General features: G+C 47.0%; 1 protein-coding gene across 3 annotated transcripts; it reads right to left on the bottom strand.

Moving 5' to 3' along the window:
* Window positions 1-26,776, bottom strand: TLR7 (toll like receptor 7). 3 transcript variants are annotated; one of them, XM_072743164.1, is made up of 2 exons: window positions 26,666-26,776; window positions 1-4,204 (listed from the first exon to the last, which is right to left on the bottom strand). In XM_072743164.1, the coding sequence occupies exons 1-2, from the start codon at window positions 26,678-26,680 to the stop codon at window positions 1,055-1,057; spliced, it is 3,165 nt and encodes a 1,054-aa protein (XP_072599265.1). In that variant the 5' UTR covers window positions 26,681-26,776; the 3' UTR covers window positions 1-1,054. The 3 variants fall into 3 exon arrangements, with proteins under 3 accessions (XP_072599265.1, XP_025871095.2, XP_072599266.1); XM_026015310.2 differs by lacking the exon at window positions 26,666-26,776 and adding an exon at window positions 25,993-26,219; XM_072743165.1 differs by lacking the exon at window positions 26,666-26,776 and adding an exon at window positions 8,152-8,255.
* Window positions 26,777-27,692: the final 916 nt, after the last annotated feature.

The raw sequence follows: 27,692 nt of genomic DNA, 5'->3' as shown, positions 1-27,692 counted from the left end.
TTTTTTTTTTTTTTAAAGATTTTATTTATTTATTCATGAGAGACACAGAGAGAGAGGCAGAGACACAGGCAGAGGGAGAGGCAGGCTCCCTGCGAGGAGCCCGATGTGGGACTCGATCCCGGGACCCCGGGATCATGCCCTGGGCCAAAGGCAGATGCTCAACCCCTGAGCCACCCTGGCGTCCCTCTGCTATCTTCTGATAAGGCACTGATCCCATTCCTGCGGGCTCCACCCTTGTGGCCTGATCACCCCCCAAAGGCCACCTCCTGACACCATCCCACTGGGAGTTGGCACTTCAACATCTGAATTTGGGAGGGAACAGACGTTCAGTCCGTAACAATACTTGAGCAGGTGAATTATCATCAAAGGTAAAAAGCCTCATTTGTATAAAGGCAGATCAACTCCAATTTTTTTCCATTTGTAAGTAGGCCAAGCCCACCAGTGGTAAGGGTGTTTCTCACTATTTCCACCCGGGACCCAGCAACAGGCCCAAGGGCGAAGAGACAGTGGCACGTAGGCAATCCTCCGTGGGGACCCAGCTCTGGGTCTGCACAGAAAGGGGCGCTGGATGATACAGAAACCATCAGGCGACGAGTTGACTGGGTTTTCATTTCACAAACTCTGCTACATTTTAATGTCCTGTACGCAGGCCCCGAGCGTTTTTGACCCGATTTCTACACATACCAGTAGTTCTTCTTCGGGAGGAAGTGCAATTCTTCTCAGTAGTCTGTGATTGCACGTCTATTTAATAATCACTAGAGAATTACAGGAGAGTCAGAGCCTCGTGTCCTCTCCTTGCCGCCGTCCTCCCAATAGCATCTATCCAGGAACAGAAAGGAGAGGCTCCAGTGCAAATGGAGTCACAGAGAGATAAGTAAGATGACTCGACGCATCATATAAATTCCATTTTCCAACTTCCACTAGCCTCTCTGCTATGGGCCATCCTGGGTCTTAGAGAATTTACGAACACCCTTCTAGTGAGACATCGAAGAGAAAATCTAGGCAGCCAAGCTTCTCCTCGGTGAGTCAGGCAGCCCCATTTTGCAAAGAAGGCCTAGACCGTCTCTTTGAACACCTGGCTGTAGGTCACATGATTGTCTGTGGCCAGGGCATTTTTCAGACACTGCCAGAAGTATGGGTGAGCCTGTGGGTTTCTTGGCCACTCCAGGACAGAACTCTTACAGAGCCTCTTGCGGAGCTGGAGGAACTTGGATTTCTGAAGGGGCTTCTCAAGGAATATCAAGATAATGACGTCCACTTTTTCATCCATGAGCCTCTGATGGGACAAGTAAAATGCTATCTTAAAGTTCTCGGTCTTTGCATACTTGTTCGTCATCACAAACACCGTCTTTTTGCTAAGCTGTATGCTCTGGGAAAGGTTTTCCAGAACTGGCTGCCCTGGTAACCAATCCCTTTCTTCAAGACATAAGTTGAAATGTTTCTCCCTTGGGTCTTCCAGCTTGGCCACCAGCTCATCCAAAACCCATTCGGTCACTGCTGGGTCTTTAGTGTCATACACAACGAAAGCATCATAGCAAGAGTCCAGTGATTTCAGACGCCGATACCCCTTTATTTTGGCCTTACAGTAATGGTAACTGTACCACACGTCCCAGAAGTAGAGGTGGTTTGCTGTTGTAATCACCATCAGAAAAAGGGCCAGCGATAGGGAAAATGAGAACAGAACAAGGTTAGTCAGATCTAACTCACAGGTATACAGATCCAGGGAGACCACACTCTGGCCCTTGTGTGCTCCTGGCCCCACACAAGTCACATCTGTGGCCAAGTAAGGAATAGTCACCTCTGTGTGGTTGACCCACCAGACAAACCACACAGCATCACAGGTGCACAGAAACCGGTTATGATGCAAAAGCAACATCTCCAGGTTGTTGAGGACATTTTCTGGAAAGCTAGTCTTCTGGATAATCTGGATTTTATTTGAGCTGAGGTCCAGATATCGCAACTGGAAAGCATCTTGTAGAAAATGCTTTGTCAGCTGCCTGATTTGATTATACTTAAGAATCAGCTTCTTGAGGCTTCTGGAACAGTTGTATAATCTCTCAGGGACAATCTTCAGCTCGTTGTAGCTGAGGTCCAAGGTCTCTAGATGCTTCAGATACTGGAGTCTTTCCCAGTGAAAGGACTTGAGCCCATTTTTGACCAAGGAGAGAGTCTTTAGATTCGGAGGCATGCCATCAAACACTCCAGAAGGCAAGAAACTCAGGGAATTTTCAGAGATGTCTAATTCCTCTAAGTTCAGCAGATTCTTGAAGAATTTTAAGTATCTGTTATCACCATCTCTCCATAAAACATCCAAGTGATTTCCTCTGAATTCCAGAATTTTAAGAGACTCGCTCTCCATGGTCCTGCTGGTGGACGTAGCGATGTCATTGTTGTTCATCATCAGTTTCTTCAGAACTTTTAGGTTCTTGGTGAAGTTTAGCATGTGAGTGATTCCTTCTGATTGAAAGTAATGGCTGTTACTGCTAATATCTAGAACTTCCAGTTTGCGTAGCTCCTCAAATGCCGTCGAGTAGAGTAAATCAAGCCGGTTGTTAGAGAAGTCCAAGTATTTCAGCTCCACTAGTGGCTGAAATTCACTGCCATTGAGAGTTTGGCCAATGGTATTTCCTGACAAATTTAGGCATTTGAGGAAAGAAAGATGCTGAAAATCAGAGGACTTGATAAAAAAGATGTTGTTTCTACTTAGGTCCAGGGTCTGCCCATACATGTAACAATCTTTGTTAAAAGGCAAGAAAGAAGGAGTCTCTTTGTTTTTGAACCTGCAACTCCTTGCATACTCGTCATATCTGAAATAATGTAATGTCTCAAGGACCTGAGGCGCATGCCCTTCGACAGAGGTTCTGGTGCTAGAGCAGAAGCCAACTCCACCTGAATCTCCTGAAGGGGATATCTTATTCATTGAAAGGTCTATGACTTTCAGTGTTTTAAATTGTTCAAATATGCTGAGGTCCGCAATTTTTATGAAGTTAGTGCCGAGATCAAGAACTTCGAGATTGGTAAGGCTCTGTAACGGAGAGAGATGATGGCTGCTCAGCTCCTTAAAGACGTATCCTTTGATGCGCAACACTTTCAGGTTTTTCAGTGAAGAAAACGCGTCGGACAGATTCAGAGCTGCACGATAGACCTGAAGTTCATAATTGAAAGATAGATCCAGTTGGACAAGGTCGTGAAGAAGATACAAAAATTTGGCATCCCCAATTTCTTTGGCCAAGAAGTTTTGGGACAGATCGAGCTCCTTGAGCTTTTTAATGTTTTTAAACCATCGCTGGGGCACACGCTGAAGAGAGTTACTGTGTAGACGTAACACCTGTAATTCTGTCAATGCATCGAAAGCTGACTCATGGATCTGTAGGGGCGAATTATTTTCACAGGGTGTGCAAGGAAATGGGACATTGTAACAACGAGGGCAATTTCCACTTAGGTCGAGGATGCGCAGTTGATTGAGGTTATTAAAATCATCTTCTTGGATTTTTGCAATGGCGTTGTTATAAAGGTAGAGTTCTGTTAAAGTAGACGGCAAAGTAGTAGGGACATACGTGATGTTGTTATCTTTGAGGGAGAGCAATTTTAGATTTTTCAGACTTAGGAAAGCATCTTTTTCGATGAAAAATGAAACATTACAAGGATTGCGAAAATAACAGTTTTGGCCCAAGTAGAGCCTTTCTATGTTGGTCAGTTCTGTTAGGTTATTTTTCATGACAGAGAAGATACTGTTGGCTTCGAGGCTCAGCAGCTCCAAGCTGGGAGGAAGACCCTCGGGTATTTCTAGAAGCTGGTTTCCATCCAGATAAAGGGATTTCAAATAAGTGAGGCTGCTAAAGCTTCTGGGTTTAATCTGTGGCCTCCTGGTGCACAGATGGTCTTTCGGCCCCAGTCGAACAGGTACACAGTTGCATCGGAAATCGATCTCTACCAGATAGTCCAGCTGGTGGAAGGAGGCTGGAGAGATGCCGGGTATGTGGTTAATGGTGAGGGTGAGGTTGGTGGCGTTGGAGGGAATGCCTCCCGGGATTTCCGTCAGGTGCTTGTCCGTGCAGTCCACAATCACATGGGCCTTCGGAGCATCCAGGCTGACATCACAGGGCAGAGTTTTAGGAAACCATCTGGCTCCAAGGAGTTTGGAAATTAGGATTATGTTCAAAAGGACAAAGAACTGTCTCTTCAATGTCCACATTGGAAACACCTGAAAGCATAAGAAAGAACAAATCAGCGTCATTCTAAATCATTCTAAAATATATCAAGAATCAGATTTGAAATGTCCCATTTGCTGCCTCTCTTTTGCTACAGTTTATTTATTTATTTATTTATTTATTTATTTAATTTTATTTTATTTATTTATGATAGGCACACAGTGAGAGAGAGAGAGAGAGAGAGAGAGAGAGAGAGGCAGAGACATAGGTAGAGGGAGAAGCAGGCTCCATGCACCGGGAGCCCGACATGGGATTCGATCCCGGGTCTCCAGGATCACACCCTGGGCCAAAGGCAGGCGCCAAACCGCTGTGCCACCCAGGGATCCCTATTTATTTTTTAAAAAGATTTTATTTATTTATTCGTGAGAGACACACACACACAGAGGCAGAGACAGGCAGAGGGAGAAGCAGGCCCCATGAAGGGAGCCTGACGTGAGACTCCATCCCGGGTCTCCAGGATCACGCCCTGCGCCGAAGGCAGGCGCTAAACCCGCTGAGCCACCCAGGGATCCCCTTTTGCTACAGTTTAAAAGATACAACCCAGGTCTTATTTCTCCATTGCATCTTCCCACCCCCTGACGTTATGATGAACCTACTACTGAGGGTCATAATAATCAAGTTACACATTTAGCTTTTAGCACGTTAGCTCTTCAGTTCCATAGCTTTGAAGGTGTTAGAATAAGCATTTTCTTTTTCTTTTTTTTTTAATTTTTATTTATTTATGATGGTCACACACAGAGAGAGAGGCAGAGACATAGGCAGAGGGAGAAGCAAGCTCCATGCACCGGGAGCCCGACGTGGGATTTGATCCCGGGTCTCCAGGATCGCGCCCTGGGCCAAAGGCAGGCGCCAAACCACTGCGCCACCCAGGGATCCCGAAGAAGCATTTTCTTACTCGCTGTTATTTAAAATAGTATAACAAAAAAAAAAAAAAAAAAAAAAAATAAAATAGTATAACAGAAGGGTTGTCAACTAGTTGCCAAAGTCTGAAATTTGGGGATGAAGGAATATTAAAACGAAAATGCATTGGGAAGAATAACACATTAAGTCTTTAGTGCTGGAGCGCCTGGGTGGCTCAGTGGGTTAAGCATCTGCCTTTGGCTCAGGTCACGATCTCCAGGTCCTGGGATCGAGCGCCGCATCGAGCCCCACGTCGGGTTCCCTACTCAGCTGGGAGCCTGCTTCTCCCTCTGCTGCTCCCCCTGCTTGTGCTCTCACTCTTTCTGTCAAATAAACAAATAAAATCTTAAAAAAAAAAAGACTTTCATGCCATTACTGTTTGCTTGCTAAGCCTCTTCTGGTACACGTTACAAGAGGCCTTCGTAATACTCAAACCTCTTAATATTCTAAGTAGAAAAATTAAGAGATCTATCATCCCTATTCTACGGATTAAGACCCCACTCAGCAATAATAGCTCATTTGCCCAAGGACACTCAACTGTGCCATTCCGGCACTGCCATCCTATGAGCTGGCTTTCCTCTTGGATTGTTTTTGGAAATCCAAGATGATCTGGGGAATGAGCATTTCCCCTACACTTTTGCTTTGCATTACATAAATTTGGAAAGGAGAGAGCAGAGAGTCAGGCCATTGCCTTGGTGATTCCTGATTGATCAAAGAGGATACTCATGGGAGTGAAAGGAAGGGGAGCCTATTAATAATTTCGCTAAGACTACAGGCAGAAAACCAAGACTCTCTCAGGCAAACTGGGACATATGGAAACCTACTCATAACGGTGATTCTTGGGCAACCAGGTTTAGCATGAGAGACCCCGGGACCTTGGGGAGAAAGACCTTGAAAGGTAGTATGGGGAGTACTGAAGAGCTTTGCCAGTCATCATATTAACTTGGACTGGCCCTGCCTTAGAGGGTGGTTTAACCAGAGACTAGCCTTCAAGTTTCAAGATTTCTATCAATATTCTACTCCAGAACACTGGTTTTAGTTTAGCTGGTGCTTATCCATGGAACGATCTGGCCTGTGTCTCTACAATAGGCTTCTAGATCAATTAATGCTTTTGTCCTCCCAATGGACTGAATCAACCAATTATGTTGATGTCTAAGAAACCAAATGCCTACTTCCCTTAATTCCTCCAATAGAAGGTAAATAAGCAATTTTCCCCTCAGCTTTCTTTTTCTCTGATCCAAGATGGTTCAGAAGGATCTTAAAGGACTTCTTCATACACATTTACACGCCCAACCTTTGTTGAGCTTAGAGGTACAACATTGTCTCCCCCCCCCCCCCCCCGCCTTTCACCACCTTGTCTCCTCTTCTCCTCCTCATGAAAATCATTCACTGAGTCCAGTTGACATTCTTCATTGACCTTCTTGGCATCCTCCTCGCTTTGCCAATTTTAGCTGACACAATTTCAGTCGAGATTATTCACCCTTGGTCCACTCTAAAGCCTCATCTTTGTGCTCAGGCTCTCACTCTCCCAATCCACCCTAACCATTTAAACTTTCCAAACATTAATCAGATTACTTTACTCCACAATCTTTAAAATGATTTCTCTCTCTCTCTCTCTCTCTCTTTTTTTTTTTTTTTTTTTACAGAATGAGCCTTAACTTTTTATCATGACATCCAAAGTCTTCCATAATTTATTCCCTATCTACTTGTCCAGGCCTTCCTAATACACTGCCCTGCCAGCTTTTCTAGTCACTAACCCAAGCCCAGTTTGTGTTCCTGACTTGCAAGTCCTTTCACCTGGACTTCTCTTTTCTATCATTTCTACCCAGCAGAATTCTGGTTATCCCTTAAGGCTTTACCTTCCAATCTGGAGGAATCAAATCCCTGGGAAGATGGCAATAGGCCAGGGTGTACAGGAAGCCCTTAGATAAATAAGGTCTATCTCCCTTGAGCATCAATCTTACTCGAAGATTTAGGAGAAATGTTCATCACTCAGGGAGGAGGAGTTGAGTCAAGATGAGAAAAGGGGAGAAGGAGAGTGAGTTATTTTTATGGTTCCTGAGTATAGGATCCCAGACCCTGGACCCCATCTCCAGCTATGCTTCTGTCAGAAGACACGATGGGTTCGTGAACCCCGCTATCAGAAGGTAAAAAGTAATGCTGCTAAGGGCATTACTATGGACCTGGGAGGTGAGTTGTATTCCGAAGGGGGCCAAAATGAGTAAAGGACAAATCGTGAACCAGGTGCCCTCTTCTGATCCCACTCTCACAAACCTAGACGAGTTCCTGGGAAGAACTGGGAAGATCCCTGAATTAGCAGAGTTAAAGACATGAAGTGACAGCAATCACCACACCAAGGTTCCAAAATATGCCTAGTTCTATGATGGGGGGAAGTAGATGCTCTAGTTTAGTTGTAGAAAAAAAATAACAGTGGTGTGCTGGTCAATGTTTAGCAACTGGCTGTCTCCCCCCCGCCCCACACCTCTGATTTGTTAAATCCTGATTTATAGCATTTTCTAGTTCCCATAGTGTGAGCTGCCATTGTGATGTCATTGAATGCGGAGTTGGAGAGAGATGTGCAGAGCCCCCCTGGCAAGCCCGTAGGAGCTGCGTCCAGCAGACCCTGCCCTTAACACACCTGCGACCATGACTGTGGAGTTTTTAGCCTCTACCTATGGACGTAGTATGAACTAGAAGGAAAAATTAATCAGAAAGTATTTCTCCCAAAGTATTTCTCCCTTATCTCTCTCTTTTTTAAAAAGATCTTTATTTATCTGAGAGAAAGAAAGAGAGAGAGAGAGAGAGAGAGAGCGCACAAGGGGGGAGGGGCAGAGAGAGAGAAGCAGACTCCCTGCTGAGGAACATGGGGCTCTCGATCCCAGGACCCTGAGATTATGACCTGCCAAAGGCAGATGCTTAAATGACTGAGCCCCCCAGGTGCCCCTCTTTCTCCCTTATTTCTAGACTTTTTTCTTGCACCTGTCCACTTTTCTCCTCATCTACTATCACCTCCTTCCTGCCATTAGCCATTAGGTCTTACCTGGACTACCACAAGAGACTCTAAACTGGTCCTCCCAATTCTCCTTCTCCTCTACAATTCTTTCATCAAATGGCATGAGAGCAGTCTTTCTAAACATGAATCACATCAACTACAACGAATCGTTACTGCTTATATCACGCATGTTCTGACTCCAGCCTACTTCCATGACCTTGAACCATCCTCCCCCTACTTTGACCACACGCCAGACATCTGGCCTGTTTTCTGTTCTGCATTCGAGCCAGTCTTGGCACTTGCTGTTCCCTCTTCCTGAAATTATCTTTCCCCTCCTCTTCCCACAGCCAGGTCATCCTCATCCCTTAGGGGTCTGCACAGATAACACGTATTCAGACAGACCGTCTCTGGCCAACTTACGTCAATACGCTTCCATGTAATACTAGTGATGGTGACCGTAACTTTGGTTAACTTCGGTAGCACTTACTCTATTCTGAGCCTCATTTTCAGGGTGTAAATATATTAACCCATTGAATCCTCATAATAACCACATGTGAGTGGTACTACAGATCCTCAATCCTTACCCAAAACCTTTGGGGTTAGATGTGTTTTGGAACTAAGAATTTTTCAGACCTTAGAAGGTATCACATAGCCATGCATTATGTAATCTTCCTACTGGGGCCCAGGGCAGCATCCCATAATCAAACACATAAAAATTTCTGCAGTGAAACAAAGAAGCCTCCACAGTAAGTGGGGAAGGAAGGAAGGAAGGAAGGAAAGAAGGAAGGAAGGAAGGAAGGAAAAGCAAGAAAAGCAAGCAAGCACACAAGTAGACAAGGAAGAAAAGAACTAGTTTGTTCAGTTCAGATCAAGATTCACCTCCAAATGAATTCAGGTCATGTGTTTGCCATTGACTGAGTTAGGACAAAGCTTTCAGTCTGGGGATTTTGGAACTGTGGATGTCTACTATTAATTTCCATTTTAGGGATGAGTCCACTGAGGTGCAGTGGGGTGCATATATGTCTGTACCCTGTGCTAGACCGCCCTGCTTTATTTCCTTCATGGCCCTTAGCACAATCAGAAATTACCTTGCCGATAGTTTGTGTGCTTGCGATTCATGTGCTTAGTTGTTTAATGTCTCTCTTGCATGAGAAGATAGATAAGCTCTGAGAGAGTAGGGCTTTGTGTGTCCTTGTATAAAACAATGCCCGGCACTTAATTCGTGTTGTATTATGCTTGCTAAATACATGAATAGAAGAATGAAAGCATGAATGAATGAAATAAAGCAAAATACTTCCAAGAAATATCTCCTTGGAGTAGATTGCTTTAGGCTAAAGCCCCACATTGCCAGGGGATAACAGTCTATTTCATCTATTTGCCCAAGGATTCCTCAGGGAGAAAGGTTTCAAAAGCTCCGCTTTCTATTGCTCACTTCGAATTCATCTTCTTCAAGGCACTCTCTGGGATGAACCCAGACAGAAGTAGTCGCTCCCTCTTCTCATCTTCTGCCCTGAGTACACACAAGGCTGTGAAATACCACTTTGGAATGAGGGTTGGAAGAACTGGCTCCCAGTCCTGGCTTGGTACTCCACCCACGTCCCCTTGTGAGGCAGCCACTGTGCCCAGCAGAAGAGCCCCCTCCAAGAGAGTGGTGGACACAGAACCAACAGTACGAGACACGTCAAGGACCCAACAACTGTCCGGAACCAAGGCAGTGGACCCGGGGATGCCAGGGTAGCTCAGCGGTTGAGCACCTGCCTTCAGCTCAGGGAATGATCCCGGGCCCTGGGATCAAGTTCCGCATCAGGCTCCCCACGGGAGCCTGCTTCTCCCTCTGCCTGTGTCTCTGCCTCTCTCCCTGTGTCTCTCATAGATAAATAAATAAAATCTTTCATAATAATAAAAAAAGACAGTGGACCCAGACCAGAAAATTCTCCAACAATTCCTTAGCTAGGAATTATACCAAGTACCTGGTGAGAAAGAATTCATTAAAAAAAAAAATCAGGATTCCACTGACACAGTCATTCTTTCATTTGACAAGTATTTATTGAATACCTACTAGGGGCAGCAAACACACAGCCCCTGCCCTTAAAAAGCTCAACTCACAGTGGAGGAGAGAAAAAATATGTGGATTTAAAATTAAAACGTGGAAAGACCATTAGTTCTTTCCAGACAAGATGATGATACTTGTAGAGGTGGAGCTTAATTGTTTTTTTTTAAAGATTTTATTTACTTATTCATGAAAAACACACACAGAGAGAGGCAGAGACACAGGCAGAGGGAGAAGCAGGCTCCATGCAGGGAGCCCGATGTGGGACTTGATCCTGGGACCCTGGGATCACGCCCTGAGCCAAAGGCAGACGCTCAACCACTGAGCCATCCAGGTGCCCCAGTGAAGCTTAATTGTATGTTGTTCTTATTTCATGCAGGGTATTTTCTGACACTTTAAATTGGTTATTTTTATCAGCCTCATTGAGTCCAGAGATTGTTAAATCTCTACCCATATCTTTGTCCCCTTTCTTTCATTTCATAGTGAGAGAGTCATCATTAATAGTTGGGAAAAAAAATAGTTGGACATATACCACTCTGAAGAAAAGATTCTATTTCCCAGACTCCCTTGCAGCTAAGCATGGCTACATGACTAAGTTAAAGCCAATGTGATGTGAGAGGAAGTGAGACGTGTGATTTCTGGGATATGTCCTTGAATGGCGGGGCTGTTCCCCTTCTTCCTGTCTACTTCCATCTAGCTTCTTGTAGTATGGGTGTGGTAGCCTCCTAGCTTGATTTTTGCAAATGAGGAAAATATGCTAGGGATGGCGAAGCAACAAGGTGGACGATCCAGAGCACCGGATCCTCCTCCCACGACCTCCTAGAGCAGAGTATAAATAATGGCTCTGATCTCTAGGAGTTGATGAGAAATCACAAAGTTGTTATACTAAGACAGGGTTAACTGGACTTTCTTTCTTCCCTTTTTTTTTTTTTTTAAAGATTGATTTATTTGTTCGAGAGAGAGAGAGAGAGAGAGAGAGAGAGAGAGGCAGAGACACAGGCAGAGAGAGAAGCAGGCTCCATGCAGGGAGCCTGACACAGGACTCGATCCTGGGACCCCAGAGTCACGCCCTGAGCCAAAGGCAGATGCTCAGCCGCTGAGCAACCCCGGTGCCCCTGGACTTTCTATTGTACAAATGCAATAGAAATTGCATTTCTTTTAGAAATAGAGATAGCCTACTTTTAGCCAGTGTAAAAGGTAGAACTTGGGAGTAGGTTGCTGCTCGTGAAAGAACCTAAAACACGTAATGTCGATGTCATTACTCTACGGGCAAGACAGATGCCGATGTTGGAGGCTGGAAAGCTCGCAACGCATACCACACCGTTGCACAACACCGGATACAGCCATCACCCAGGCCATCTTGGAAGGCGGGACACACGTCCACTGTGACTTCTGTTTCGTTCTCCCAGCTTTATGGAGATACAACGACATCCTAACATTATATCAGTTTAAAGTGTCCAACATAATGATTTGATAAACGCATATATTGGAGAATGATCACAATGAGTCTAGCTAACACCTCACATCATTACCATTGTTTTTCTTGCAGTGAGAACTTTTAAGATCTACTCCCTTAGCAACTTTCAAATACACAATACAGTATTGTTAACTACCGTCACCACGCTGTACGTAACATCCTCAGTGTGCCAATGTGACGTGTGACTTCACTGTTAGGGGAAATGGCGTGGCGGTATTTGTAATGATGATGCACGCTGATGACCTCTTACTGTTTTTAGCAGTCTTAGGGGAGGCATGAGCCATGGCTGAAGTCAGCCATCTGCAAGCAAGAATGGAAGGAAGTACGGCTCGGTCAAGGGAGGCTTTCTCTGCCTGCAGCCTGAACTCCAAGGTTGATTAAGACTTCCTTAATCTGGGGCATCGCGGGGTTGAAAAAGCCTCCTGCCTTACCCCAAATGAAAGCAGATGAATGGACAGAGTCAATAGCAGCCTTAAGAGAACATAAGTGTGTGCTCACATGCATTTTTCAAGCACTTTCCATTAAGTATTTTCCAGCAGACAATGGAAGCCAGGCCAGGCCAAAGAATCTGATTAGGATTGCTGCCTTCCCCTTGACTCATACAGCCTCTGGGGAGTTGATTACATTGAGACTGAGGAACATTGACGGAATACAGAATCTTTACATTTAAAATGGACTGGAGCTGCTCTGTCTAATATGATAGCCACCAGTCACATGTGGCCATTTAAATTTAAATTAATTAAAATCAAATGCAATTTTAAAATTCAGTTTCTGTTACACGAGCCATATTTCAGGTGCTCAAGAGCCACATTAGGCTCAAGGCTACGGTAGTTGAGCACGCAGAGAGATTGCAGGAAATTCTATTTTTTTAAGATTTTATTTATTTATTCATGAGACACACACACAGAGAGAGAGAGAGAGAGAGGCAAAGATACAGGCAGAGGGAGAAGCAGGCTCCATGCAGGGAGCCCGACGTGGGACTCGATCCCAGGACCCCGGGATCATGCCCTGGACTGAAGGCAGGAGCTAAACTGCTGAGCCACCCAGGGATCCCTGCAGGAAGTTCTAGTAGACAACATAGGTCTAGACTGAGGGATGGCAAACTTTTTTCTGTGAAGAGCTAGAGAGTATATATTTGGGGCAAAATTGAGGCAATTATATGGGTATTTAAATTACCATTTAGAATGTAACTCATCAAAGTGATAAAAACCATCCTTAGCTCACGAGCCACACAAGCACAGGTGGCTACACAGATTTGGCCCCCAGGCCGCGATTTGCAAACTCCTGGTCTAGACAAAATCTTCGGGTGTATTAAACTTGTGCACAGAATTCACTCTAAGCAAATTCAATCCAAGACTGCCAAATATTAGAAGAAATTACATTGCCTGCGAAGCCTGTGCGTCTGTTCACGTGCTGCTGATTTCAAGCGAATGATTTCCTCGTCATTGCGATTCTAAGAAATAGGTTGTTTGCAATGAGGAGAGTGAAATGCAGAGCCCACAGAACCGGCCCAAGGTAAGACTCCGGCAAGTCAGACACACAGCTTGCACTCTTGGCTGCTTTGTTATACCTCCTTTCTAGAAGGCTCTATGTCAATGCACCCATTCCTCTCCCTGGGAGCTGAACACTCTTAGGTCCAGAACCCGGCCTGTCTCTCCACGCGCTCTATCCTTATGATGCCTGCCACATAGTGAGCGTGAGATCAATATCTGCTGAATAAATCAAGGCTTCGACTGTCCTTACAATCCCATGGAAGACAGGCACTGAATGGTCCTCAATAGTGAAGTATTCCAAAGGTCAGATTGCTGACAAGGAAGCGAGGAGACACCAGGAGGGCTGGGGGCCTCTAAAAGGAAGGGGTACAGTGGTGTCAGAGGAAGGCCATGGCAAGTGAAACTGCAGAAGCCCCCACTCGATCCTTTCTCAGTTCTGTTCCCTGGAACCTGAAACCCCAGTGACAGTGCAGAGCTCATTTGTCTCTCCTGGGAGAGGCACAGCCTGTGCTCCATAGCTGAGCCCCAGCCCCGCTGGCCCTTGTGATGCTCTAGGGTCGACGGGAGGTCTCCTGGGTCCCCACCCCCGCTGCACCAGGAGCCTGGAACTCCGAGGTATCAGTGAGCTTGCGTGGATCATGGAACCAAGAAGATTAACTGCAATGAGAGGTTGGGTTCTGACCAAGCAAAGGAGGGGGAAAAAATGGATTCAATGAACAAAGCCTTTCTAAATTTGTTAAAGAAAGGTAATACCCTTTGAAACTTCCAAATTTAAAAGATATTCTTGAGAAGATGACTGAAAGATGTGAAGCTTTGGGGCTCCTGGGTGGCTCAGTCGATTGAGTGTCTGACACTTGGTTTTGGCTCAGGCCGTGATCCCAGGGTCGTGAGATGGAGCCCTGTGTTGGGTTCTGCGCTCAACATGGAGTCTGCTCGAGATTCTCTCCCTTTCCCTCCCCCTCTGCTCCTCCCCCTGCTGGTACTCACTCTCTCTCTAAAATATTTTTATTATTCTTTATTTAATTTTTTAAAGTTTGTATTTATTTATTTGAGAGAGAGAGAGATAGTCACAGAGATAGTGAGAGAGAGCACAAGCAGGAAGGAGAGGGAGAAGCAGGCTGCCTGCTGAGCAGAGGGCCCGACGTGGGGCTCCATCCCAGGGCCCTGGGATCATGACCTGAGCTGAAGGCAGATGCTTAACCGACTGAGGCACATAGGACCCCCGCTTAAAATCAATCAATCAATCAAACAAACCTTAGAAAGATGTGAAGTTTTCCTGAAGTTTTCCTTTATTCCTTAAGTATAAAAATGCCCCCTTTCAGACCACCAGGAACCCTCTGCCTCCGACTAAAGTGAGGACCTGAGCTTCACATAATGGTGATCTAAGAACTCAATGCTAGAGGGGCGCCCAGATGGCTCAGTCAGTAGAGCATGTAACTCTTGATCTTGGGGTGGTGAGTGTGAGCCCCACATTGGGTGTAGAGATTTCTTAAAATATATGAATAAATAAATAAATGAAAGTCTTTGAAAAGAGTTCACTCAGTGTTGAGCCAGGCCTACTTTTTCATCTGATACAAATAAATGGATTTATACAAATCCACATTATTCTGTTTTGCTTGCTTTTTGGGCAACAACTGCCAAAAGACATGTGCCTTTCAGTAATTTGATTTATAAAGTAAGGGAATACACCCCGACGTGGGCTCAGCGTTGGCCACAAATCACAGCTAATTACACACGCAAACATGCTGGGTAAATTTGGATGCTCGATTAGCAAACTCAATACGGTTAAAATGGGAATGTTTGACGTTGTATGCACAGGTGTTCTCTTCTCTCAGTAAATCGTCTCTTTTTGTTAAAATGGAAAACGTAGAATTCATATTGAACGGTCATTAGTCATTTTTGTTGAATGGCTGCTTTCTATCATGTGATTACGTGCCAGACGCTGAAGAGGACACGGTGCTGATGCTACATGATTGAGCCCTGACGGTGAGGTTAAGAGGACATATAAATATCCTCATTTCACTCTTGAAGAGGCAGCAATCAGAGAGGCAACTCTGAACCAAGAGTCAAACTCCATGATGACCAATCCTCTTCAAGTTACCTCGTGAAGTTAGAGCAAACGCACTTGGCGTGCGTGCCTGTGTCTTCATTTATCTCCATTTCCATTCAAGGATTCTGAGCACTGTAATGTTTCCATATTGCACTATTTAGAGGTTTTTTTTGAAAAAGATTTATTTATTTGAGAGAGAGAGAGAGAGAGAGAGAGCAAGCAGGGGGAGCTGTAGAGGGAGAGGAGGAGGGAGGATTCCCAGCAGACTCTGTGCTGAGCATGGAGCCCGACGTGGGGCTGGATCCCCTGACCCTGACATCCTGACCTGAGCCGAAATCAAGAGTCAGCTGGTCAACTGACTGAGCCACCTGGGTGCCCTGCTATTTAGAGTTTCCATAAAGAAATTTGCCAAAGAACAAAAAAGATATTTACAATTTGAGCGGGACCAACTTGAAGGGAAAAGGAGGCTTTTTGGACGATGCATTCCTTACGAATTGCACCTGCTAGCCAGCAACGCTATGTCAGGCTAGTCTGTGAATTTGTACACTCAAAGGCGTGCTGAGCTTTATGTTCTGTAATAAAGAACTATATGCTCGCATAGTCATTCAACAATCATATTGGGAATGTACCCTATGCAAGGGACGGTGCTAGACCAAGTAGGGGCCTTGGACACCATCCCTGCCCAACTCAAAACCAAAGGGCCCTGCAGCTGCCACCCAGAGGCCGTGTGTGCTTGGAAGTCTCTGCAGTCAGGGCAAAGCAGCATGGACAACCAAGGCTGTAGGACAACCTCTAGTCAGGCCTAAAGGTAATGCTGCCCACCCTTCAAACGAAAGCTTCAAAAAACCCTTCAAAGCAGCAAAACATATCCTCTTGGCTGCGTTGTGTCATTTGTGTGGTTCTTATATTCAGAACCAGGATCTCCCAACTTGAGACCCACATTTGGTTCCCGCCAGGAGGTCTGCGGCTAAGAGAGCTATGATGACTGAAAGGGAGACCCATTTCCCAAGAGGTTGCCAATGTCCCACTTTGCAGATAGTGTTTTTATTTTTAAGACTTTGCAAGCTTGGAACGGATGTGTAGCTGCAATCTGAGGAGTTCCGAGGACAGCTGGCCCCAGTGGGGAAGTGAGGCGAAGTGGTTTGTGTCTTGCAACAAGCTAGAGGAAGACCAACTGTAGTCTGGCTTCACCTGTTTATTCTGGGGGCTAGCGTCCCGGGAACTGAGTCAGCCTCTCTAGCGGATATAAGGCGACCAACTGAATTCTCCTGAACCTTGACCTTCTCATCCACAAACTGTGCGGGTTGAGCTAACTGACCTCCAGAGCCCCCCAAAACTTATCTGCCAGCATCTGACCTCAGCTGGGAGTCTTCCTAACCCCCCAGAACCGGCTGCTGCTGTTTCAAAATGGTCAAAGCAAGGCTTCCAATCACTGTGAATCTTCTAAGGGGTCCATAGAAAGGAAAAAAACCACCACTAGCACATAACAGGTGTCCTGTGTCTTCAGGTGACACCATTTTGTGAGTTTTCTTCAGCTCTCTGAAATTAGTGAGACTGGGAAGAACTGGATGATGATCCATCAATGGGAGGAAATGGCTAAAACCATTTGGAACACCAAACATCCCTTTGAAGAGAATGTGGCAGACATATAGGTGAAAAGCTGTGTGGTTATGCTATTAAGTTGTAAAGAATAAAATGAAGTTTTAAGACAGCATGAAAATAACATATGATCCCTTCGTGATGAATACAGACACACAGATTTGATTTGTATCTGCAGAGAAAAGTACAGAAAGACATGTGAGAAACTGAACGGTGATACCTTCCAGAGTCTTTGCCAGGTAGGAAAGAGTGTGTTATATCTTCTAGTCCTTGAGGGTTTTTTTGTTGTTTTTTTTTAAAAATAAAGATCATGTATCGCTTTTATCTTAAAAACACTTTTTAAAACGATTTTACTTATTTATTCATGAGAGAGAGAGAGAAGGGGGAGGGCAGAGACACAGGCAGTGGGAGAAGCAGGCTCCATGCAGGGAGCCCGACGTGGGACTCGATCCCAGGTCTCCAGGATCACGGCCTGGGCTGAAGATGGTGCTAAACCGCTGAGCCACCCGGGTTGCCCTTAAAAACATAGTAAACATCACAGAGCAGGCAATAAGATTGTGTCATAACGATGTGGAAGGAAAATTGTGAAAAATGAGGATTTCAACAAGTATTTACTGATACCTGCCATGCGCCAGGTGCCCACTTTTAAGCATTGGGTCACATTGGTGGCCCAAACAGAGGAGATTCCTGCTCTTTCTGAAGCTTATGTCCTCCAAATAATAAACTGGAAAGTATAGAACTTTCCATGATAATCATATCGATGTCAGGTGGTATAAGGGTTGGAAAGGAAACGTAGGGCAGAGCAAAGGGGATCAGACACAGGAGATGGGTTTGTGACCATAGATGGGCGGCTTGCGTGGACATCACGGAGAGTTGACATTTGAGCAAAGATCTTGAGGGGAGGAGGAAGTTGACCACGCAGCTCTATCCAGGGGAAAAGCATTCCAGGCAGAGGGGTAAGCCTCATGCAAAGGCGCAAAACTGTGCCGGAATATTCGCAGAGGTGGCAACGAGACTGGTGTGCCGAAATCAAGGGGGAAAATTTGTCAAAGAACAAAAAGATATTTACAATTTGAGCGGGACCAACTTGAGGGGAAAAGGAGGCTTTTTGGACGATGCATTCCTTACGAATTGCACCTGCTAGCCAGCAACGCTATGTCAGGCTAGTCTGTGTACACTCAAAGGCATGCTGAGCTTTATGTTCTGTAATAAAGAACTATATGCTCGCATAGTCATTCAACTACCATATTGGGAATGTACCCTATGCAAGGGATGGTGCTAGACCAAGTAGGGGGAGGAGATGAGTAGGAGATGAAGTCAAAGAGGAGGGCCTCCCGCCCCTGCCAAGGACACGGGCCCTGCTGACCCCTCGGAGGACGGTGGTTTTTACTCTGCGTGGAACCTGGGGAGTGACGCAGCCTGACCTACGTGCTGGAAGCCTCACGCGGGTGGCCGTGTTGAGAAGGGACAGGGAGGGCGCACAGGTGGAAGGATGGAGGCCGGTTAGGAGGCGATTACAGTGATTCAGGCAACAGACCCAGCTGGCAAGGGTGCAGGTGGTGAGAACTTGCCAGACCTGGATACATTTTGAAGGTGAAGCCAAAGAAAATAGGACTTGAAAGTTCTTGGAAGAATGAGGGATTGGAAACAGCAAACATTGCTGGGGAATTTCCGACCAAGGGAAACAAAGCCCCTGGCAGGCGTTGCAGGGCCGGCAGGGGTGGGAGACAGTCTTAGGAGGAAAGAAGAGCACGTTACATAACGCTGGTGGGGATGAAAAACCCCAAACCAACAAAGCAACACCCAAAAGCACTAATGATGACGACGACGACAATGATGATGACATAGAGAGAAGGGACTGCGGCTGGGACATTGACTGTGAGCAGCAGAACAGGGAGGAGCCCCAGCGAGGAGCGGAGCAACCCCACCCTCAGGGGTTGAGTGGCCCCCCATTTCCCCCACCCCGTCCCCCCCTCCCCTGGGCCACAGGCCGGCTCCTGCGAGTGACTCCCCGGCCAGCAGCGGCGCAAGAGATGCCACAGAGCTTCCAAGGCCGGGAGAGAAAAGGCGACCGGGGTCCCACGTCCCCCCCGGAGCTCGCTCCTTCGCCCCTGATCTCGGTCTCTCCCCCACTCTGGGAGCCCTACGGCCTGGGGGCGGCCGCGGGTGGCCGTGTTGAGAAGGGACAGTGCGCGGGGCCTGTCCGGCACCGAGCAGCCCTGGCTCGCACGCACCTGCTGAGGGGTGGCCCCGGGCACCGCACCTGCGAGCTAGCGAGTTTTCCGGGGAGGCCAGCCCCCGCCCCAGGGCCCCGACCCCACGGGTGTTAGAGACCCAGCGACCTAACCGCACCCAGTTGGAGACCAGGACACAGAAGTCACAGGACTGCGGCATTTCGGGGCGATCTGCAGGCCGGGCTGGGGAACCTCCAAGGCGTTGAGGGGGGCAAGGGGGGGCAGAGGACGGGCGAGGGGCGCAGGACCTCGTCCCCACGTTCACAGTGAAGCGGGAGGCAGGTTTAGCAGCCCCAGGTGAGCAGACAGCAGGTGCGGCAGGAGAGGCGCCCCGGCAGCAAGGACCCCAGCCCTTCGCCCTCCCTCCGCCTCTGGCTCTGCCTCTCTGTGTGTGTCTCTCAGGAATAAATAAATAACATCTTAAAAAAGAAAAGAAAATCACACAGCAGAAAAACAGCCAAGTCGCCCTGGGGGGCGGGGGAGGAAGTTCTAGAATGTACATTTCTGGTGCTTTTTCCAGGCAAACCGGGGAAGGAAGGCAGCTCACGTTTCGGGCGGGGGCCTGCACCCCGCTGGGCTGGGGGGAACCGGACCGATGGCTGGCTGCAAAACAATGAGAGGGCCCCCCGGGAGGCAAGGGGAGGCCACGGCGGCGGCGGGCAATTGTTGGCAACCTGTGAATCTGAGTTCACTCGCCTCTTGCCAGGTGGCCAGTGAAACCGTGCCCCCCCCTCCCCCGGGGTTAATGAGGTTGGGACTACCGGAAAGGTGAAAGCTGCCTTTTCAGACAACTGATTTGCCCTCAAGGTCAAGTGAAGACTGTTGGTGGGAGTGTGAGCTGGTGCAGCCACTCTGGAAAACTGTGTGGAGGCTCCTCAAAGAGGTAAAAATAGACCTGCCCTGCGACCCAGCAACTGCACTGCTGGGGATTTACCCCAAAGATACAGATGCAGTGAAACGCCGGGACACCTGCACCCCGATGTTTCTAGCAGCAATGTCCACAATAGCCAAACTGGGGAAGGAGCCTCGGTGTCCATCGAAAGATGAATGGATAAAGAAGATGTGGTCTATGGATACAATGGAATATTCCTCAGCCATTAGAAACGACAAATACCCACCATTGGCTTCGACGTGGTTGGAACTGGAGGATATTATGCTGAGTGAAGTAAGTCAATCGGAGAAGGACAATCATTGTATGGTCTCATTCATTTGGGGAATATAAAAAATAGTGAAAGGGAATAAAGGGAAAGGAGGGAAAATGAGTGAAAATATCAGTGAGGGTGACAAACCATGAGAGACCCCTAACTCTGGGAAACAAGGGGTAGTGGAAGGGGAGGTGGGCAGGGGGTGGGGGTGACTGGGTGACGGGCACTGAGGGGGCACTTGGGATGAGCACTGGGTGTTATGCTAAGTGTCGGCAAATTGAACTCCAATAAAAAAAAAAAAGGTCAAGTGCAGAGGGTGGGGACTGTGAACAAGCATAGAGTCTGTATTCCTTCCTGGAGATCAGGAGCCCAAGACCCCACCCTGCGGAAGCCGGCTGTCCCCTGGGGCGCCTCTCCAGCCCCTTTGCCGTGTCCCACGGCCACCCCAGAGCCGCCGGCCCCGGGAACACAAGGTGCATGGATGGGCCCGTTTGCAGGACGCACCTGTGCAACTGTGCACCCACCGCGAGGGTGGGGAGCAAGGCTCCGGGTTCTGAATTTCCATCTTAACCATAAATAAAAGGAAGCCCCTCACATCTGCTCAGGGTTTCTGGAAGTTATTCCGCACGGCCTCCTTCTTTGCTTCAAATACCGTTTCCTTCGTGTGAGCGCTGCGCTGCTGTGCTGTCTGGAGCTCACCCAGGACGGCCCTCCGGTCAACTCGGCAGCGCCCTGAATTGTTCCAGAAGGAGGTAGCGATGTGGCCACCACGCTCCGCGAATAGGGAAGTTAGCTAGTGAATCACTCCACCTCAGGAGCCCCTGGTTTCCTTCTTTTTCTATTTACTTTATAGACTGAGACTCTATTTGGAATTTCCCTAATAAATTTATGACAAAGTAGCCCCCCTCTTTTTTTTTTTTTGCAAATTTTGAAAGATTTCTAATTATAGACTAATCTCTGTAAAATGTAATTACCATAAACGTCAAAGTCTCATTATATAACCAAAAAAAAAAAAAAAAACTCTAAGGATATAATCAACTCACTCTAAAAATAAAGAGACGTTTCATCATTTATTTCTTACCATTTTAGCCCAACAGACTTAGTTTTCAAAATAAGAGAATAAAATGATAGAAAGTCGTCTTACATAAGCGAGGAACTTGACAGCTATTACCCATCACGACAGGCACCCAAGACCAGAAGAGACTAAATCTTATTTGACCTTACACCCTGTGTGCTCGCTTCCCATAAACCACCACCAAACCATCGGCACTTGTTTTCACTTGTTTGTAAGTATTTTATGTTTCGCAGGCCACACGGTCTGGGTCACAACTACTCAACCAACGAGGAGGATGCCCTATAGTGCCAAAGCAATTACAGACCGTAGCTAACCAAACAATAACACTATTTGCGAGCACGGAAATTTGAATTTAACAGAAATGGGATGGGTCATGAAATAGTATTCTTCCTCTGACTTTCTCGATCACTCAAAAACTGAGGGCTTTCTTGGCTTGTAGGCTGTGCAGACGTAGGTGGCGAACCGGGTATGGGCCGTGGCCACGGTGTGCCGCTCAGCCCCAAGCTTTGGTAAGCTTCTGAGACAGAAGGGATCTGCCCTTGGCCTGCAAGACACTGGTTGGTTCATCTGTAATGATCGGATTTAACTGTAGCACAATCTTTCAAATGTTTAAATGATCAGGTTTGGGGATCCCTGGGTGGCTCAGTGGTTTGGTGCCTGCCCTCGGCCCAGGGCGTGATCCTGGAGTCCCAGGATCGAGTCCCATGTCGGGCTCCCTGCATGGAGCCTGCTTCTCCCTCTGCCTGTGTCTCTGCCTCTCTCCCTCTCTCTGTGTCTTTCATGAATAAATAAGTAAAATCTTAAAAATAAAATAAATGTTGGTTAATTTAGGAAATAAATTTCTCATTACCTCTTTGCTGGGCCACAAAGAAATATATTATAGTCGAGAGCAGAGTAACGTTTTTACTTTTAAAACTGCTTAACCACGGGTACATATCGACACGTTTCCTTCTAATACCGATCGCCCCATTGCTGTGTCTATTTCACGTAGTGAGAAGCATTCCAGTCTTAGCTAGGGGTTTGTTGGGGGAAAGGTTTCATTTTATTTTATTTAAAAAAATTTTTTAAAGATTTATCTTAGAAAGAGAGAGAGAGAAAGAGAGAGAGAGAGAGAACACGAGCAGGAGGAGGGTGGGAGGGGAAGAGGGAGAGAGAATCTCAAGCCGACTCCCTGCTGAGTGTGGAGCCTGATGCGGGGCTTGACCTCAGGACCCTCAAATCATGACCTGAGCCAAAATAAGAATCAGACACTCAACTGACTGAGCCACCCAGGTATCCCAGAAAGATTTGATATTCAATTCTTATCGTACCACATAAGAGCTCTCTGACTTTGGTGAATCACTTTGCCTCATGAGAATCTTCATTTCTCAACTGTAAAATGGTTAGAATGCAGGGCTGTTTTGAGAAACTATTAACAAAAATAGGTAACACATGTGTTCGTGTAAAACATCCTCCCAGATGAGCCAACGCCGAGTAAGCATCTAGCGTGTGCACGTTAAAAACACCAGGAATATACGATACTTACCAATTTCTAGCTTGCTGTTTCCATTTATCACTATCTTATAAGTACTTTCTGTGTGTTTCAGTGTTCTTTTAAAAAACATGATTTGAGGGGCCCCTGGGTGGCCCAGCTGGTTAAGCTCAGCTCAGGTCATGATCTCAGGCCCCCAGGATCAAGCCCCATGTGGGGCTCCCTGCTCAGTGGGGAGCCTGCTTCTCCCTCTCCCTGCCCTCCATTCATGCTATCTCTTTCTCTCTCTTTCAAATAAATACATGAATAAAATCTAAAAAAAAAATTCACAAAAAAACATGATTTGAGGGGCGCCTGGGGGGGCTCAGTCAGTTGAGCATCCAACTCTTGGTTTTGGCTCAGGTCACGATCTCAGGGTCGTGAGACCGAGTGCCACGTCAGGCTCTGCACTCAGCACTGAGTCTGCTTGAGATTCTTTCTCCCCTCCCTCCCCCTCCCCCTCTGCTCCTCCCTCCCACTGGCACACACTCTCTTTCTCTAAAATAAATAAATAAAATCTTTACAAATCAATTAATTAATTAAAACAAACATGATTTGATGGGGAATCACATTTAAGTAATCCCTCCCCAACATTGGCATGAGATGCTCTCTTTGCCACGCTGCATAGACTATTCTTTTTTTTTTTTTAATTTTTTTTTTAAATTTTTATTTATTTATGATAGTCACAGAGAGACAGAGAGAGAGGCAGAGACATAGGCAGAGGGAGAAGCAGGCTCCATGCACCGGGAGCCTGACGTGGGATTCGATCCCGGGTCTCCAGGATCGCGCCCTGGGCCAAAGGCAAGCGCCAAACCACTGCGCCACCCAGGGATCCCTGCATAGACTATTCTATAAATAATTTGCCACATCCTTGATCATGCCTTTAAAAAGAGTTTCTAGAAGTGGAGTTTCCATATCAAAGGATAGGACATATAACTATTAATAAGGTTGAATAGGGGCGCCTGGGCGGCTCAGTCAGTTAAGCACCTGCCTTTGGCTCGGGTCATGATCCCCGGGTCCTGGGATCGGGCCTCGCATCGGGCTCTCTGCTCAGCGGGGAGTCTGCTTCTCCCTCTGCCCCTCCTCCCCCTGCTAGTGCTCTGTCTCTCTCTCACGTAAATAAATAAATAAATAAATAAATAAAATATTTTATTTTCTTATTTTTTATTTTTTAAAGATTTATTTATTTATTTATTTATTTATTTATTTATTTATTTATGATAGACATAGAGAGAGAGAGAGGCAGAGACACAGGAGGAGGCAGAAGCAGGCTCCATGCGGGGAGCCCGATGTGGGACTTGATCCCGGGACTGCAGGATCGTGCCCTGAGTCAAAGGCAGGCTCCAAACCGCTGAGCCACCCAGGGATCCCCCAAATCTTTTATTTTTAAAATATTTTATTTATTTATTCATGAGAGACACAGAGAGAGTGAGAGGCAGAGGGAGAAGCAGGCCCCACGCAGGGAGACCGATGTGGGACTCGATCCCGGGCCCCCAGGATCACGCCCTGGGCCGAAGGCAGGCCCTAAACTGCTGAGCCACCCAGGGATCCCCCAAATAAAATCTTGTAAACAAAAGAGGTTGAATAATTTCCCTGTGTTTTCTGACCTCTTTTATCTCTTCTTTTGAAAATTGTTTCCAAATCTTCTCTTATAAAAGGTCTACCAGTCGTTCTTTTTGTCGGCCGCCGTAAGGGATCATCATAATAGAAGTTCACACGTACGGTCCCCTGGGTATGGGTGTGCGGCGGGCTTGGCCTAGGAGAGCAGGGGGGCCCCGCATGGCTCCTGCAGTCAGGGCGCCTGGGCATGACCCCCCGGGCTCCTTAAGCCCCTGAAGACCCGCTTCCCTCGTCTGCACCACACCGGGCGGCTTAGAAGCTGAAACGCTCTGCCCTTAGCGTGACATGTGGCCTGTAGCTAGTGGCCAGTCACTCTGAGCCGTCTTTATTATCACCAGTCCCCTCATCCCATCCCTCAGGGGGCAAAGGCAGATGTGGGCATGGGTTGGCCTAAAAATAGACATCTGAGTTTCTAGGAAATGAAACTATAAGCAGTTGTTTCCTTTGTCACTTAGCTCCCCCCGTGGTTAACTCTTCATTAGACCTCAGGACAACATGAGCCCTGGCGCCAACATTCAGGTCTAGAAATCGGAGTGGGTTCCCGCTGAAACGCACTCCACCATAGCTCACTTGGGGGACAAAATAATTTCTGGAAAAGTCCACTGACGTCTTTTCCTAACTAGTTTGGGGCTTCTCTAATGGCTCATTCTGCTTGCAAAGAACTGGAACACATCTTCTGTGACTTGAGCCTCACCGTGGCCCTGGAAGGCACCTGGAGGGGTACTAGAATGTTCTGCCTCGACAGAGGAGGTGGGGCTCGGAGGCCTTTGGTGACTGGGCCACTCATTGGCTGAACCGGACTCAGGCCCCTCTCAGCCACTAGGCCTTGACGTTTGGGGTTTCTGTGTCCATCTGTGCAGGTTCAGCGCCAGTGCTGGTAGGTGGGTTTAGTGAGAACCCCCACCACTGATCCCTGATCATCCTCGGCCCCTCCCATCCTCCGGGTGACAGCCCATCTGCCTGGCCTGCTGGCAGCAAGAGTCCCAGCCCGTCGGCTCATCCAGAAGCCCCCCCACCCCCGATGTCCCCTTACTCATTTTCTATCCACCGCCCCCCACTCTGCTCCTTGGCTGTAAATCCCCACACGTCCCTGCTGTGCTGGCAACCGAGTCCAGGGCTCTACTGAGGCCTCTTTCCCCCAGTTTCATTCGTTCTCGAACAAAGCCTGCTCTTGCAGCCACAGCGACTGTCCACAAGCGCCCCTGGTTTCTTTGCCAGCACAGGTCTCCTGCCCCACTGCTCCTATGAGTTTTCCCACGTACGTACTCGTTCAGAGGACCCCACATGCTGGACAAAGCACAAAGTGACTTCAGGGATTTGTACAGTTTTAAAGCCAAAAATGCAGAATGGACAAATGAGATCCACAGAGGCGATTGCCTCAGTCCAAGCATCTGTTTTTCCTCACGACAGCCCGCATTAACGCTTGCAGGAAGTTGGACAGAGCAAGCTTTGATTAATCTGAAATTATGTAAGACTCCCATGATTAATCTTGATTATGAAATATCACGAAGAAGTTTCCCCCGCAAATAACCAAGATGCAAATTCTTAAGCATCTCTCTTGCCAGCTGCTTCCAGTTCTCCCCGCAAAAGATTACAGATCACACCCGTTTTCAGGGAATCTCTTAGCTGTTCTTACCATTTTTAGTCTTCTTCCACCGTGAAATACAGAAGTCTGGTTGAAGAGAGCAGAGCGGAGGGGCGGTGGGGACCTCGGTGGTTCAGGGGTTGAGCGTCTGCCTTCGGCCCAGGGCGTGATCCCGGGGTCCTGGGATCGAGTTCCGCATCGGACTCCCCGCAGGGAGCCTGCTTCTCCCTCCGCCTGTGTCCCTGCCTCTCTCTGTGTGTCTCTCATGAATGGATAAATAAAATCTTTTTAAAAAGAGAGAGAGAGAGAACAGAGCAGAAAAGAGGTCAAGATGAACCTGAGATGGACCCAATAGCATCAACTAAGAGAAAGAGAAAATACTGAATTTTACATCTCAGAGATCTTAAAGGACTGTAGCTTCAAAACATGCTGGAACGTGGCTTAAAAATGTGCTGTTGAAAACAGCCATTAATAGTATTTACTTCCTCAAAGTTATGTAAACTAGAGATACACTCCAGAAAACCATTTCTAATATTATTAAACATCAGACTCTATCTTCTAAGAACTGGCGTTTGAGACTACCAAAATTTTTCTTTAGATTAATGGAAAAAAATTTTTTTTTGCATATGATTTGGGTTTGCTCTCCTCCCCTCTCCACTCCCTGAGAGCGGCTCAAACATCTACTTGGTTAAATTATCCAAATTTGTCCCAGTGTTGAAAATACCTTTTTGGGTGGCATGGAGTGATTCTATGTCTGGAGTCTTCTGAGATGAAGAGATGGTCTTCAGGAAGCATGGGTCACAGAGACTCCAGGCTACCAGCCCTAGAGCTTCCCAGTGTGAACACAAGGTTGGGGGTTTAGGGGAGGAGCATGAGTGTTAAAGCCACCCCAGACAGGAGGTTTGCAGAAGCCCCAGGTTCCTCTTAATTCTACCACCGTAACTGGGGCAATGTCTTGTCTAAAGCCAAACAGCTCGGTAGATTGACCTTCCTTCTTGTCGTATGGGTGACTTTCTCAACCTCAGCCCTATGGACCTTTTGGGGGACATAATTTTTTGTTGCATTGTAAGATATTGAGCAGCATCCCTGACCTCTACCCACTAGACGCCAGTAGCACTGCCCTTCCAGTTGTGACAACCACAGATGTCCCCAGACATTGCAAAATATCCCCTGAGGGGCTGAAGCGCTCCAGATTGAGAACCACCATTCTATAGATATCTGAGAGGTCTAAATTTACCTTGCTCTGTTGTCCACCCCACACCCCACCGCCTCCCCGAAAAGGCCCCTTGGGTTTGTAAGCAGTAGCAGAGCTTCCAGCTAGCTGACTCACTTCAGTAAAAAAAAGCGGGGGGGTCGCTGCACTTGTCGTCTGGTGTCATATAAAGCCTTGCTTCTCGAAGTGGGGTCTTCATGAGAACTGTTCCTTCTTCTTAACTGATGATTGGGTCCTTCTGTAGAGAGAGTCAAAATATCAGTAGGCATGTTTAAAGGCCTATAGGCCACCTCGTCCACCTGGAAAGAATGTGAAGAAGGCAGGTTGGCGTGGGGAGGTGAGCTGATGACAATCAGGGTTAATATGCTGAAAGTCGCTGGTGCCCCAGATTGGCCCCTAGATACAATAAAAATCAAGATCTTTCCAGGGATGTTGTTACAAGCCAGACACTGTTTTAACTGCTTTATATGTACTATCTCAGCAAATGCTAAACAGAAGCAAAGTAAACATATTATTTTTTTTTAGAAGTACTGGAATT

Source organism: Vulpes vulpes, chromosome X (assembly GCF_048418805.1).
Source record: "Vulpes vulpes isolate BD-2025 chromosome X, VulVul3, whole genome shotgun sequence".
Classification (NCBI taxonomy): Eukaryota; Metazoa; Chordata; class Mammalia; order Carnivora; family Canidae; genus Vulpes; species Vulpes vulpes.
This window is presented reverse-complemented; position numbering and strand designations above follow the sequence as displayed.